This window comes from Seriola aureovittata, chromosome 3 (genome assembly GCF_021018895.1).
Source record: "Seriola aureovittata isolate HTS-2021-v1 ecotype China chromosome 3, ASM2101889v1, whole genome shotgun sequence".
Taxonomy (NCBI): domain Eukaryota; kingdom Metazoa; phylum Chordata; class Actinopteri; order Carangiformes; family Carangidae; genus Seriola; species Seriola aureovittata.
This window is the reverse complement of record NC_079366.1, coordinates 17,916,825-17,933,198: the sequence shown is the minus strand read 5'-3', so window position 1 is coordinate 17,933,198 and position 16,374 is coordinate 17,916,825. Positions and strand designations below refer to the sequence as shown.

Below are 16,374 nucleotides of genomic sequence, written 5' to 3'. Positions count from 1 at the left end.
CAGGCATGTATGCACTTATATATTATGTAAAAGTGGTTTACATCCAGTTTACATGTTCTCTCTGGATCCGTCAAGTAAAATACAGTCAACAAGGCTGGATTACCCACTCAAGGTTCTGGCTTCATCATGCAGTAATTAGTTTGTGGTCATCTGATTAGTCACAGATGTGTTTGGTAAACCTTTATGCACCACTAAAGTGCAATATAAAAGGAGTACTCCTATGATTTAACATAGCACTTGGTACATTATTGTTGGACCGTACAGTTGAAAAAAGGATTCAAATTGATGCAGAAATTATATCAACTCTTTTAGTTCCTTGACAAAACCATGCTGCCTACATTACACACAGTGCAACTCAACTGCCAGCAATTCAGTCACAGATTAGGGTGGTCTTTCTAACTCTCTAACTTCTAGTCCTCAGCCTCACTTTGGTTTGAGGACTGGAGGGAACAACCTTTTTATCATGTTGTGCTCAGACTTTGCACAGCTCCCTCTGGAGCCACAAAAAACACCTGTAAACAAACTTTGATGTGTAAAACACTAGTTGGTTCCCCTTTAATGTAATTTAGGGTAATTGATCAAATTGCTACAAATAAATTACTAACAATTAACTACTATACATACACACTAGGTGCACAGAAAATGGGAGGAATGGGAGGTCAGCCGGGACCCCCTACTCGTATTTACACCAGAGTTCCAAAGAGGCTTGATCCAGATAGACAGCAGTTGTATTCGCATGTGAGTAAAGTTTCACAAATCAATTTTGCAATCTTTCTGCTGTAGCAGAAAATTAAAACCAGAATGATTATTGCTCCTCTCTTGAGCTCAGACCCTGGGCTGCCAAATTCTTTAAATTAATGACTTATTTGATCACCTTTTGTAATAAATAATTGTGAAATGATTTTTGTAGTTACTTGATTTGACTGTAACTTTTGTCTACTAATAATCTGGTTGGTGATACAAAAACTCAAACACAAATTGTCCGTCATGGCAACCCATGACACTTGGAGTGATTGGTTGTGAACATCAGCCAAGAAACAAGTGCAGTTCTGTAACTGGACTGTGTTCTTTTATTTAGCAGGTTTTTAAACAAATATGCTACTAGAGGAGCCAAACTCTTTTTTTCCTGACTTTAGCTAATCATTGTAATGGGCTAATTTCTGTTTCATTTTTCTCATGGGGCTTTCTAATGTGTTAAAAGGGAGGACGGGGTGGGAGTCACGTGGCACGTTTGCTTTACTGTGTGGTTTGAGCTTAGCTTAGCTTGATGTGAATAGGTAAATTTGATTGTCACAGAACAGTTTTGATTTGGTTTTAATTGGTTCATGTGAAGTGGTGGTGTATTCATAATTTACATTTTTTGTGAGAATTCCCTCTTTTTACACATCACTCTGCAGTGGCCTCACTGATGGTTAAGCACAGGCCAACATTGTTTATTTTCTTAGATATCCTAGAGTTTTGAAGGAAGATCCTGAGGTCTAATTTTTCAGCACAAACTTCTTTTACCAGAAGTATCATGATGATCAAGCAGCGGTGATTATTTAAGACAAAGACAAAAATGCTGATTGCTACTTAGTGTGGAAAATTATTCTGCAAACCTTCTGTGCTGTAACAGGTGCCCCAAATACGATGTGGATAATAAAATATATAATTTAGAATTATTGAGGAGGCCCAGATTCATGACAGTCATTTCTTATCACCATCTGAGTCACATCCTTAAACTAAAATGGCAAGTGAAGAAGTAATAATTTATGTGAAAACAATGACTATAACAGTGTTAGTCATTCACACATTAATTCATTCACACAAATATCTGTTTTCTTGAGACATGGTCTTACATAATGGATGATGATAAAAGGAAGTGTGAGGACATGGGGACTTGTTGTTTACTAATTATTTCAATAATTCATAATTTTTTTCATTATTTAAATTTTTTTACATTTTGGTCATCAAAAAAATCTGTGAAGCGTGTTCTAGTTGTCCCCACAATGAAATCTGGAGTCACCATGGATCAGGCCCAGTCTTTAAGTCTATCCATCACAGTCTCTCAGACATCACTGATTGGATGTGATTTATAGAATGACTTAACACACATGATGAACTTGACGACGGATTTTTAGAGTTTACTGATAATCTCACTTCTTTAATCCATACAAAGACTAAAGTGTAAACACAACACACACAACAATTCTTATCCAAAATGTTGAATTGTTGCTTTAAGTTATATTTTTGCTTTTATTGTTGTTGATTGTTTCCCTTTGCAAATCAACCTGGGTTTCAAAAAGTGACCTAGAAATAAAGATTATTATTATTATTATTAATAAAATGATGCATTTCTTTGCCCTATTCAACTCTGAATCATTGAATGAAAGAAGCTTCATCATTTCTCTGCATTTGGCTGATAATGAATGCAGTCTTCAAGTACAATATATGTTCCATTTTCCCAAGGACACTGTTTATGATTCTGTTTTGTCATGAGTAGAAGGGATGTACATGCATTACATATGCCCTTCAATTAACTGAAGGGCAATGGCCCAACATCAGTAACCAAATTATTCCTGAAGTGTCTCTGAGTCCACGAGCATGGTGTTATGATGTGCTGACCATCCAGCAAGCGGGAAAAAAAATTAAAACAATAATAGGGATCAGAAATATTATTATGACTGCATCAGTACAACTTAACACTGTATTGTTATGGAGCTCTGTAGTTGCTATTTTAAATATAGTTTTACCAGCTCAAGCCCAGGCGAACATCAGATTATCAAGCAGCACAAACGCCATGTATAACTCATTGCAATAATGAGTAGACACAGAGACATTGTGCTTACTTCATTACTGTGCTCCTATCCAACAGTGACGGAAGATGTGGCTCATGCAGAGACTAATTTCTGATGACTTTTCTGGCTGGAAATGCAAATCACCTTAATGTGTTCCAAAAATCCAAGTTGTCCTCCTTTTCCTTGCAACATTTCAAAGGACCCTTTCTATAGTCTGCAAAAGTTTCTATTAGTTTCTGTCAATGTTTTTTTATTAGTCTCTATTGTACCACTGAATCTAGTCATTGTCAACAGATGACCAACCACCCAGCACTTTTAACCATGCAGGGACAAGTAGTGCACCAGTGGCTGCTGCTAAAATTAAACACCACAGGGTTTAAAAGTAGATGTTTTGTAGTAGTTTTGCATTTTACTTGGTTTGATGGACATAAAACATTGCCATGTACATATGTAATATATATGGTTTATGTAGTAATTATAATGTATTTCCTTTTACAGGTAGACAAAGACGGTCTATGCACTGCATGAACAGATTAGCTAATTGTCATAGAATACATAAAAAATAACAAATCAAAGTTATTACTGAATTGTGGTATCGTTGTTTATTTGGATGCATTGCCTTTGGGAAATTGTACCAGGATGTATTAGGGCTTACTAGGGGGCCTTAGGGCCTTTTATGTTAATGGATGTACTGAGTTGTAAATCCAGGGGTTATTATGAAATTTATTTTTCCTATTTACAAAAATGCCAGGCTGGTTCTGTCAAACTGAGTTCATTTTCTACTAATGTAGCATAATGTTGTCTGATTAAAGCCTGAGCCTGTGTCATTTGTTTGTTTTTTTGTTGTTGTGGTGGAGCTCTCCTATAGGATTAACTCTCCATACAAATCTCCTTAGGACCACTTTAATGATGGGAAATGCAGTGTTTTTACTTTACACCAATGTCGAGGTGTGTCATTTAAATCATTACATTGAGTTAATAGAAGTCTCCATCTACACTCTGTACACTCTTAGCAAAAGTGTTTTAATTGATATACTGACATAAAAACTCCAGCATGTTCATATAGCTTACTCTATATTTAGAAGTGATGTGATTTTCTTCCAGGCATCGTTTAGCTTTCGTTCAATGCAAATGATGGATGGCAGGTAGCAGAAACAGGCGGATACAGCGTCTAGATCACTAGAATTTAAGCCAACGAAGAAGAAAAAGAAGCTGCGAGCACTTATGGGTAGTCGAGTCTTTTGATAGTAAATCTCACTGAAGCTAACCTGGAAAACAACTACGTATCCCACTTGTCTTTGCTACAGTAGTCCGTGGTTTGTTTTGAACCGGCAAAACTGGAAGGTGAGGGTAAAACTATGTTATGTTTTATTCCTTTAAGTCGTTAAATGACAGAGATGCTATTGGGGATTATAAGGACTATTAGGCTATTAGCACTTTGTTTAAATCTCCTGACTGAGTGAGAATAGATGCGGTTCTGATACGAGAAATGCTAACCAAGTGTTAGCCTCAACAGCTAGGCTACATGTAATTTCACAGAACGTTGGGCAGAATGGAACATCAATGTAAAATTCAAACATAGAACCTTGGGCGTTCTATAACGGCAATGTAAACTTAAGGCATGGAAGCGTTGGACATTAGATGGAAAAGTGGCTGAATCAGTTTTGTGAATTCAACCATACTTACAACTACATTAACAGTCAGGTGTATTTAACTATTAAGCAAATATCGTCCCGTAAAGTGTCATCATGTATCAACATCAGAGATAGCAGGACTATCTAAATAAAAATCGTTGTATACAGTGTGTGATTAGCGTACATTCACGTCTATTCATGTCAAGATAATTAACGTACGATCCACAAAAACTCAACAAAGTTGTTTAAAAACACTTACCGCTGTTCTGACGCTGTTTTCTGAACACTTTTCAACCGTCTGGATGAAATAGTATTTCTCCCGCTGAACAATGTAAAGGATTTTTAACAAGTTTCCACAGTTGCAATTCTGTTTACTATACAGGCAGGATTGGAAAGGAGTGAAAATCTTTCTTCTCTCCTTTTTTTAAATCATTCTGTGGACTGAATGCTGTTTATTTTAGAGATAAGCAAGTGTTTTAAAACGAGCTCTCAGGGTTTGCAAACATCGCCAATTAACTTTCTCTTAGACAAAATTATCTCTCTCTCACACAAACTGAGGCTAGCAGCTAGCTAAAACTAAAAGTAGCTACACCACCATTACTATGACAACAGCTTTGCAATAAAACATATCCCCCTTATGTTGAGACTGGTTAATATATTTGTTGATTCAACTTAATGATCAGTTTGGAAGATGTGGTATGTGGTGCTGTTTAACTCATTATACTGAGAGGTGTTTCTAATTTGTCCTTTATTGATGTAAATGGATTGGAAAAAATATGCTGGTATGCTCATCATGCTTATCATTCCACCTAACAACAGTTTTTGTTTGTTTGTTTGTACAATGCAAAATAGAAAAAAAAAATGTTAAAGGTCAGGGCAAAATCTACAGTTGCAAGTGTGCTTTTTCTATTGATCTGCATTTTTGTTTTTGTTTTTTTTATTAATCATTTGGTCAATAATATGTCAGAAACCTATGAAAAATTCCCATCACTATTCTCAGAAACAAAGTAATCTTTTAATTTTTTTAAATACACTAGACATAGAATATTAATCAGGAAATTGAAATAGTGTGTGTGTGTGTGTGTGTGTGTGTATTTCTTCTTCATGAGTTAAGTCCGTATATCTGTCCGATTTCTTTTTGTCTTTATATATCTTGCATTCTCTGATTAAAAACAGCAGTGATGGAGTTTCCTGAAGATTTTAATCAGCTTGAGCTTCTGAACACACATGGACATTTGATCCCCCGTGGGGCCAGCAGCCTGTGGTCCGGTAGCAAGAATAATGAGGAGGAGGAAGAAGAGGAGGAGGAGGAGGAGGAGGAGGACCACAGCGAGGAGTGGTATCTAGAAAAGGAGGAAACTCTCAAAGACAAACCAGCAGAGCTCATATTGTGGGCAGCGGAAAACAATCGCGTAAGTGACCAAAACTTTACTTGTTTTGCTGCGGCAGTGCTAAGCAGGGGATAAATTGGGTCGGAGGTTGAGATGACTGCCACAGGGTTAACCCATGCAGTGCATTATTCTCAAGTAGCCCCGATCTTCCACTCTCTTTGCTGACATTGCCACTAGCTTTCCATGAGCACATACTGCCATGAAACTACAGCTCATTGTCTCTGAAAAACAGCCTATATTTATTGTTAATGAATGCATAAAAGATCATTAGTAAAGCCAAGTAACAGATTCAGCATCATAGTTTATGACCACTTGGCGGGAATGATCTAGAGTGTGGAGGGAAATATGATGCTACCCACAGATCTTCATACAGTCTTCATACAGTTCATACAGCATTTCTTTTGAGCTTGGAGGAAACACACAAAGAATAAACATGTAACCTCACAGACACAGAGAAAGCACTGGTGAATGCGGGACCTTCTAACTGTACTAACAGCTTAACTGCCATGCCAAGAAGAAGTTAATCTGATTGTTTAAAAAAATAAATAAATTACTAATTATAGAGGAAGCTGATAATTTTAATTGCGAGGGGGGAGTATTTATTTGTCAGGTCTGGAGGTCGGAGGAATGCAAGTAGTAATCACTTAAGCCGTTTAAATAATTTCAGCATTTAGGCCTTCCAGCCTTTAATGTCATGACAATTTTTAAGTTTTTAAACTAAAATTAAGAAGGGTGGGGTTGACTAAATATGACTGAGACTAACATGGATGTTTTATCTCAGGACTAAGACCAAGAATAAACCCTCAAAATAGTTGACAAAATTAACAGTAGTATGGACTGGCCAAAGAATAATAATTTTGCTCAAGCATTTTGCAGAGAATTGGAACATATGCTTCTACCACTGATCAAAGTTGTATCTTGACATAACGTATTGTGTGAAGATGGTGGTTGTACTGACAGGTGAGCTCCCCATTCACAAGGATATACAGCGCAGCCCTCATCCCTGCCTCACTCACACCGAAAAGCACGAGAGTGTGTAACCACATGCAATTATTATGTGATACTGTAAGTAATTTGGATTTTACTTGTGTGCCTGCTTTTTTGATATCAGTTAATTGTATCTAATAAAGAGCTATTAGAGTATAATAAATGTGTCTGTGAGAGACTGGCTGCTATGAATGCTGATTAGGTATAAAGTACGCAGAACTGCTCCTTGTAGTCTTGCTGTCCAATTACTAGGTCAAAAAACCTACTGTTTTTGTTTTCTGTAGATTTACATGAAGAATATCAAAGTGTAACAAAAGCTGCTTTTATGCACAGCAGAAGCATCCTGTATTACATCCATAGCCTTCTCACAATACTTTAGGAGTATAGTGCCAATTTCGTAAACATCCAAGAGAAAACTTTCAAAGATGGCCATGTAATGATATTAAATCAAAATAAATTTCGAACCTTTAGAGCAGAAGAAACCACAAATAAAACCCTGTCCCATGCAGCAAAGTCAACATTTAGTTGTAAATAAATGCAGAAATTAGACTGAGGAATGGAAAAGCCATGTGACTTTGCATACCACGACGCAATAAATAAACAGAACATTTGACAAAAAAAAGCAAACACATTTTATTCACCCTGAAAGTTCAGTGCAACTAACATAAAAAATATAATAAATAATGCACCCTGTGGATAGTTATTCTTCACATGGTTTAGGGAAAAAAAAAAAAAAAAAAAATCAACCTAATTTTTTTTAAGCTAACAAAATCAAAACCAAAGAGGTGCAAGCTTTTACCGAACACATTAACTCAGTGGACAAAAACATCAAGTTCACCAGAGAGGATGCCAAGGACAATAGTTTGCCTTTCTTAGATTGTGACGTCCATATGGAAAAGGACAGGAGCCTCCACATTGGGGTATACAGAAAACCCACACACACACAGACCAATATCTACTTTTCGACTCACACCACCCTCTGGAACACAAGCTTGGTGTGATCAGAACCCTGCAACACAGAGCTGATAACGTGCCCACCAGCTCACAGGCCCAAGGGGCAGAACACAAGCACCTGAGGATTGCCCTCGCAACTTGTGGTTACCCTAGCTGGACCTTTGTGAAAACTGCAGCTACTTCCAGAAAGAAAACCAGCAAAGTGGTTGAGAAAGAAAAACTAAACAAGAGAAACAACATAGTCATTCCATATGTGTCTGGAGTATCAGAAAAACTCAGGAGGATCTTCAACAAACACCGTATCCCTGTGTATTTCAAACCCAGCAACACACTCAGACAGAGGTTGGTACACCCCAAAGACAGAACACCACACACCCGCAAAAGCAATCTGGTGTATGCAGTCCGGTGTAACGAGGAATGCAATGACCTCTACATTGGAGAAACGAAACAACCACTGCATAAACGCATGGCCCAACACAGGAGAGCTAACTCCTCAGGCTTGGACTCTGCTGTCCATTTACATCTCAAGGAGAAAGCCCACTCCTTTGAGGACAGCAATGTCCACATCCTAGACAGAGAGGACAGTTGGTTCGAAAGAGGAGTAAAAGAGGCCATCTATGTAAAAATAGAGAAACCATCCCTCAACAGGGGAGGAGGTCTCAGACACCACCTATCTCCAATTTACAATGCTGCCCTTTCATCCCTTCCCAGGAGACTCAACAATCTAGCCTCCAAGAATAACAACTGTTCACAAGTGGCGAGTGACTCCAACGACTGTCGTTATAACACGATAGAGCACTAACGAAGTCGAAACCAATTTTCCACCAACGACAGTCATGCAAACGACTGTCGTTGACACTTGGAGCACAAAAGGGAACTAGTGACATCATCATCCTTGTGAACGCCCACAAGAGGTTAAATACCTGGGTCTCCACACCAGAAAGTAGGACCAGTCCTAGCCTGGTCAGATGCGTACACGAACTGATGAAGCCTCTTGGATGAGATGTGAAACGTCTTCCCAGACAAATAACCTAGTCCAGTTGTTTTCGATTTAAAAAACTCCTTTAGGATAAGCTGAACTAAATAGTATTTTTTACTTGTTATGTCTGTAATTCTAGGGAAGATTGATTTGTTTAAATTGAACATTTCTCACCAAAACACCCTTGTTATATCTTTAAAGCATTACATTACAAACATGTTGAATGTGTTTCCTTCAAAATACATTCACCGATTAGGTTTTTGTTATGTTATGAAACCTTCATTTTTTGTGCAAAACCCATTGGCAGTCTTCTGCTCTTTTATTGTCACACTTTGACCTATTCATTACTGCTAACACCTGTTGACATGCCGTACATTACTGACTGACTGAGAGATCAGTTAAAGAAGTGCAGTGAATAGTAAGTGCTAATTAGACATGGTGTTAGGGGTATTAGGCGAGGAGTTGCTCTCAGTAGAGATGAATCTTCAAGAGATTCTCCAAGATAGAGAGGGACGCCCCTGCTCACTTTTTTGACGATCGATTACTTGTTTAATTATTTAACTGGCATTCTCTTGTTTAATAGTTTGACCTTTTTTTTTTTAACTTTTTAATATTTCCAACAAGGATTCAGGCTTGCCTCCCTCTGAGATGGTCAGGCTTAACAGTGTCTTCAGTGCAGTTTTCCTACAGATGGAGATTTTGCTCTCTAAAAATACTGATGTGTGTACTCACACAGAATAAGCATGAGTGGGAAACCACAGAATTCCTCAGAATAGAAGATAATGCAGTCTTGAATTTTTAATTTACAGCGACGTAAAAATTACCCACATGAATGGCTCGAACAGGATTAAAATTGTCAGAGTGTTGAATAACAACTCCAATTGCATGACCTCTTCAAGTAGTAAGTTTGTAATTTCGTAACCCTGAGCATATCTGTGGTTTTCCTCCAGCTTTCAACAGTCCATAGGTTGTTAACCGCTGATCCTTTGCTGGTGCACTGCTGTGATGAGGATGGTTACACTCCACTGCACCGTGCAGCATACAGCGGCCATGTTGATGTTGTGTCTGCTTTACTCACTGCCGGCTCCAAAGTTAACCCCCGCACCATCGACGGCTGGACGCCCCTTCACAGCGCCTGCCGCTGGAGCCGCGTCACTGTGGTGAGTTTCCTCCTGCAGCATGGAGCTGAACTGAACGCCCAGACCAACGGTGGGCTCACACCCCTACACCTGGCTGCTTCCCACACCAGCTCCACAAAAACAGACTCCGCACACACCTTAGAGCTGCTCCTCTCTCAGCGACACCTGAAGCCGGGGCTCCACAGCAGCAGCATGGAGACGGCTAGTGAGGTGGCCCGACGTAGTGGTCCCCATCACTTCCTGTTTGAGATGGTAGAGGACTGTGTCAATGTGGTAGCAGTGTCATGAACAAAATCATGCACAAAAGTGCAAATCAATTCTCACATTTATTTTATCAGTCTGGACAGCAGATACATTAGGGCCACAGCTATGTCATTATCGTATAATCCTCCATTTATAAGTTTGATTGTATCACCTATAAAATGTAATTTTTTGGTCCAACCAAAAATCTTTACAATTAAGAAGCTGAAGCCAGCAAATCTATTGTATTTCTGCTTAAAAATCTAAGTTGTGTTGAAGTCCTTAGTCATCATAATAAATGAACGCTGTAGTTACATTGTCTTGCATCATTGATCTTTGAAAATCTGCTGTACACCTGTTTTTCTTCTCAACTGTTGTGTGGTATAGATTTAATAATTAACTACTTCAATGTTCTTTCTCAAAATAGACTTGCCTGAGTTTTCATTTATTTTTCGCGTAAGGTATCACCATTATATTCTGTATTTAGCACCTATTTGCAACCTCTTCATACACGTCTATAAAAGAGCCCTCTTTATTCCAATGAGCCACTTAAGGCAGAGGAACAAATGCAGCTACACACCTGAAGCAGCTTTCACCTCTTGTGAAGGCTTCACAGATTTTACGTTAAGTGATATTTCATCGACTACTGACCCTGTTGGAGTAAACTGCCATGATCCTTAGATGAATGGAACAAGGTAAGTATTCAAGCATAATCACACATTGGTGTTTTGAATACAATAAATTGTGTTTTGTTGCAGAAATCGTTGAGAGTCATTGCAAGCAGCTGTTCTGTCCTCTGCTGAGGGGTGTGTGTTAAAACTTACTGTTACACCGTAACAAGGTACTGCGTGTACTGTACCTTGAATTTGAAATATGTGGAGGACTGGTGTAAATGCCACTGCAAAATATAACTTTGCTGTGGAAAGTCAGCCCACATTTAAACCTTAGATGAACCCAAAATATAGTCACTGAATGATACAGATAGAGTGAATAAAATAACAGTTTTGCAAGAACAAAATCAGTTCAGGATAATCTATAAAAGCAGCCCTTGTTTCACAAAGCTTATCTTCAAGGTGAGATTAGAAAATAATCACTTAGAGAATCTCAGATGACTCTGAAAGCAACATTTTTTTTTTTACATTAATGAAGTACAAATTTTCTTAATTACAGAGTTATAGCTGAGGTTTTTAATAGCTCTGTAAAGCTTCTGTCACTGTGGATGTAGCGTCTCATTAAACTGTCAGGTGTCATGTTTTAATATCAATCAAACAAAATGATAATCTCTCGATTTTCCTTCTCAACAGAAATCTGTTGTGTTCTTATACAATGATTATTTCAACATTAATTGCAACTGTTTTACTAATTACTTGGTTCATCTGAAAATAATGGAGATCTATCGCTTTTTGCAGATGTCAAAGTGATGCCTTTCAGTGCCTTTTTTTCCATTTCATTCATCCAACACTCATTCACTTCATAAAATCCACATTTAGTATATTTGAAGCTGGAGCCTTCAAATATTGGCTTATTTTCCCTGTAAAAACAATGTAATAGTTGCCGATTAATTTTCTGTTGATCAACAAATTGATTAATCAACTAAACGCTTCTGCATAAAAAAAAAAAATTATCTTTTTGACCTTGAGGAAATTATGTGGTTTGGAAACAGGTTCCTATGACATCAAGTCATAGTGTCGTCTCTTGTCCACACACTCAGAAAAACTCACACATTTTGATGTCAAAATACAGTGTTGAGCAATGCCATGTCATGATCATGTCTTTTCCTGTAATTGGAAACCTCCTACAGTGTTCCGTTTAGTCAGAGAGATTCTATTAATTTGTTTATTCATAGCAACAAGGACACTTGGTCACCAAGTGTCTGTAAACTGCTGATTTTCATCATCCATCCACTTTTTTTTTTTTCCAGTGAGATGTACTTTTAAACGACAGCACTGCAGGGTGGTGCTGGTCCAAGGACAGCTTGATCTGAATAGATGTAGTGTGAAGTACTGGTATTTCATGACTTATACTTGTGCAGAGAGGAGAGAGGACAGCACTTCAAGTAAACCCATTCAATGTTTTGTTTCTGCTGTCATCAATCACATAGTCACAAGACATGCAGCCTGTACGTGAAAATCCTAGAGCAAAGGCAAAGATAATACCCTGTATTTGAGGGTTTTTTAAGTCACTCTTTTGCATGGACATGGTGATTCTGAGCTGTTTATCGTGACTCCTGTCAAATCAAAATGTAAAGTAATGCGAGTAATCCTAGCCTGCAAGATTAAATTAATATCAGTGAGCAGTGTCAGCCAGCAGCTAATACTGAGTGCAAGGACAGAATAACAACTTCAGAAAACAAGGCTTTTTTTTTTTTGTTGTTAAATGTGAAAACAAATGTCAGGCTCAAATATCTAACCTTAGGTGATGGAAACACAAAATAAAAACATTCCTACCTGCAGGGAAACTCTTACCTCCAGTGGAGTTTCATGCACCCCATTCTTCTCTCTCAGAGCTAATGCCAAAGTCATATTTGCAGAAAGCGCTTGCTGTGCAGCCGCAGACTAAAAATGTAATTTCATTGTATTTAAGAAGGGAACTTACATCAGAACATAAAATGACACTGGGTTGTAAGGCTTCAAAGGGCATTATAAAGCACATGCAACAACACAACAAATATCGAAATCAATAAAACAGTTCAATATCTATAATAGAAAAATAAACACAACAGATGACAATAAAAAATGAAATGAAATAGCTCAACATACTTAGTGGATAACACACACAATATATAGAAAAAGAAGAGGAAAGGTCTCAGTATACAGTATAGTGTGCAATGTTATGTAAACAGAGTGGAGTTCAGTATAGTGACTTTGTAATTTGATTACTTCAGTAACAACAGCCAACAAGTTTTTAGCCAGTTTAAGTGAAAAGTTACAGAGAGAGAGAGAGAAGTTCTTGTCACCTGGTTAGTTTGATTTGTGCCTTTGGCCTTTGCTATATAGTTCACAATTCAGAGAGGAGAGTCAGCCTGCAGGTGGATGACCTGGGGTCATACAGAATAGATTATCAGGTTTTGGACAAATTTCAACTCAGACTATGGAGTTTTGACCCACCTGCAATTAAATTAGATGTTTATTCCACCTTTATGTGTCATCGTCTAATGTCTAGTGTAATGTAATAAGAGTGGTTCCAGAATGATTAAACTGGATTAGATATAGATTCAAAGGCATCTGCATCCCAGAAGAGTCCATAGCTCCAAGCGATGAGGAGACAGGTAACTTTAAGTCTTCTTCTCTTTCACACATCTCTGCTTGGAGGACATGCAAATATATGAATGTAAGAACTGTCCCCAGCTTTCTGAAAACAGTATTTTGTAGTGTTTATACTTAATCCACAATCCAAATGCACTGATAGAAGACAGTTATTCTCTGATCAACATATGCAAGCTTCAAAGTCAGCTCTAACAATGTTGCTGATTGTCTTTTTCCTTGTGCTCTTGCAGAAAAATATTTCAAAACTAATAGGTTTGACAGCCTATTGACATGCCTTGAGAGTCATAGTGCATATATGTCCCTTTGGGTGTAAATCTAGCAACGTTTTGCAGCAAGTAGCAGTAGTTCTTTTCCCTCCATCTCCAGTGCAGTAGTGGGTCAGATAATCAGTTAAATCTGCATCCCTAGTTTTGTGGAGACTAACTGCATAGAGGCTGGTACTGTAAAGTGACCGCTCAAAATCATGATTAAGGTATACAGTGTGTGTGTGTATGTGTGCTCTTTGTGAGGACCAATTTGACTCTTGAGAGTGAGGACATTTTGTCTGTGAAGATGATGAAAGTCCTCACATCTTCAAAGGGCTGTTTGAGGGTTAAGACTTGGTTTTAGGGTTAATGGTGGAATTACTGTTGATTTATGTTAATCTTGAGCATTTGTTACTAGATTTAGAGACCTTTTTCAAAAGTCGCCAGTGCTGCCTCTCACGTCTACACTGTTCAATGAGTGGCAGTGAGACTAAGCAGCAGTTTCTTGCCCAGATGGAGGCTGTTCGCTCTGTAAGACATAAATCATATACTGTCACTTCTAACTTTCTCCCTGAGTAATAATTTTACAAGTACCTATACCCAAAATCGCAGTACAGTCTTTGTCGTTAATTTATGTGTTTGGTGATTTTGTCAAATGACGTCACGGTTATAAGATGAAGATTTTAGCAGCAGCAGCGTAGGAGCTTGGAAATGGCTTGGAAATTAACATGTAGTCTTAATGGGCCGTGTTAGTCACTATTTCAAACTTTGTTCCATTGGCCAACAAAAGAAACAGAAAAACATGTAAATAAGAACAGCTTCATTGGAAATTAGGCTGTATTAAAATACTGTATATGTCAGCATAGAGAGTGGGAGAGAAGCAAACAGATAAAGAGCTGAAACCAGCTGATACCAGGCAGATTGAAAATAGGACACCTTGATTCCACGGCTGTATTCAATTTCGCACAATGACCATACGCGGTAAGTTGTTGAACTAGTTTTGTTTTTTTTCTGCATCCAGAAACAATGCTGATAAGAGTGAAACTAAATGGTAAAGTTGCAGGCTGTAAAACCAGCTGAAAGATGCTCTCTGCGGTGTGGAGAGGGGACTTCAGAGTTGCGGGACAATAACATGAAGGTTCATAACTATAGAATGAACGATTCCTTTCACATTACACACAAGTCATTATTATGTCTCAGCCAAGGAGGTCATGTTTTCACCAATGCCTGTTTGCTTGTTTGTTTGTTTGTTTGTTTGTCAGCAGGAAAAAGTACTGAGCCAATTTGCACCACACTTGTTGGAGGGATGGAGCATGAGCCATGGAAGAGGCCATTCAATTTTAGGGCAGATGTGATTAAAGGGTTGGATCCAGGACTTATAAATAATGTGTAGCACCGTTACACTCTGTAATGTGCGTAAGTGTCTTCACTCACCTTAGGCTGGAATGATGGGGTGTTTGGGTTCGATTTCTTAAGGTAGCAATCACGAAGGGTTACCTGTTTTGAGTGAATTGATAAATGCTCTACTAATGATTACATAACATGTCAATCTTAGCAATACATATATTCACTTCGGTTAGTCTATGTTTTAAATAACTGATCCCAGACAACTCTTTACAATGAAAAGGAACAGATATTTATTGTCAATATTTTTAGGAGTATATAAACAATATTAACCTATACTATTGAGATGAATCAAAACCCAAATTCAGACTAATTAGACCACTTTAAAATAACAACCAATAACCTACAAAATAATATTAAACAAAATTACCTTTTCCAAAATTAGCAAATTAATAAATACATCAAATACTTAATAAAACTCCACAGCCCACACGCGCACACACACACAAAACAAAAACGTTGCAGGCCCGTGTGCCGACAACATCCTTATTTTCAGCAGGGCAAAACACAAAGTTCAACTCACCGTTTTGGCGGCAGTCCTTGAGGAAGGGTCCAACTCCGATGAGAGAAGTTAGATGGCAGCGGCAACGGAGTTTTCCTCAGGATGCACAACAACCGCTTTTTCCGATCAGCGATGGTCCTCTGACCTTGCAACTAGTAAACCTGAGCAGAGCACCGACACACTACGAGAGTCCTGCCCGATCAGCAATGGCGTCCTCTGGTCCAGCGACACGCCGCCTTCAGCTTAGCACAGACACACTCCTGCAACGTCTTACTCGAATCAACCGTGATTGTGCAAGGCCATGGCTGTCCACCTTTCTTCTGTTTACACACACTTTCAACAGCTGTTTTGACCTAGTGTTTTGTCGGTATTTCTCCTGCTCTGCGTCTCTCTCGCTCCCCTGTCTCCTCTATGTAGTTCCGTTTGTTTCCACCCCGCCCTCTGCCACACCTCTGGTCAATTACCACAGGTGACACAGACTGATACCTGCAAAAACCAATCAGAGAAACTACAGATACTTTAGTTTACTAAAGTTTGTTGCCCGTATTGTTTAGAACGGTTATTTTAACTACTTATTTAACTATTTACATCATATCTTTCTTATTTGTATGATGCTATACTGAGTGCTTTTCTAGTTTCCATTACTATTACAAAAATCTTGATTAGTGCAACAAGGGTACAACCATTTAAAACTATGATCCAGTGAAAGCATAGCCTCATGACTCAAACAACAGATAACAGACACCGAACATCAAATAAGCATATACACAGTAAAAACACATTCAAGCACATTTAATGTGTCTATATAAAAGCAGGTAAAACCAGTTAAAAACTGTTTTAAGATCTTCATGCTGAC

The 16,374-nt window shown here is 38.2% G+C and overlaps 1 protein-coding gene and 1 long non-coding RNA gene across 4 annotated transcripts; one reads left to right on the top strand and one right to left on the bottom strand.

Moving 5' to 3' along the window:
* Positions 1–4,053: 4,053 nt before the first annotated feature.
* Positions 4,054–10,417, top strand: ankrd49 (ankyrin repeat domain 49). 2 transcript variants are annotated; one of them, XM_056372938.1, is made up of 3 exons: positions 4,054–4,121; positions 5,588–5,823; positions 9,673–10,417. In XM_056372938.1, exons 2-3 carry the CDS (start codon positions 5,593–5,595, stop codon positions 10,147–10,149), a joined length of 708 nt encoding a protein of 235 aa, XP_056228913.1. In that variant the 5' UTR covers positions 4,054–4,121; positions 5,588–5,592; the 3' UTR covers positions 10,150–10,417. The 2 variants fall into 2 exon arrangements, with proteins under 2 accessions (XP_056228913.1, XP_056228914.1); XM_056372939.1 differs by having other exon boundaries at positions 4,100–4,121; positions 5,591–5,823.
* LOC130167023 (uncharacterized) lies at positions 9,972–16,009 on the bottom strand. Of its 2 annotated transcripts, XR_008827219.1 has the most exons (4): positions 15,540–16,009; positions 15,047–15,109; positions 12,567–12,656; positions 10,016–10,101 (listed from the first exon to the last, which is right to left on the bottom strand). It is a non-coding gene; the product is annotated as an uncharacterized LOC130167023 (long non-coding RNA). The 2 variants fall into 2 exon arrangements; XR_008827218.1 differs by lacking the exon at positions 12,567–12,656 and having other exon boundaries at positions 9,972–10,101; positions 15,540–16,003.
* Positions 16,010–16,374: the final 365 nt, after the last annotated feature.

Coding starts and splice junctions, on each gene's coding strand:
- ankrd49 (XM_056372938.1), top strand. CDS start 5,593: ATGGAGTTTCCTGAAGATTTTAATCAGCTTGAGCTTCTGAACACACAT. Junction 5,824..9,672: donor GGGCAGCGGAAAACAATCGC/GTAAGTGACCAA, acceptor GTTTTCCTCCAG/CTTTCAACAGTCCATAGGTT.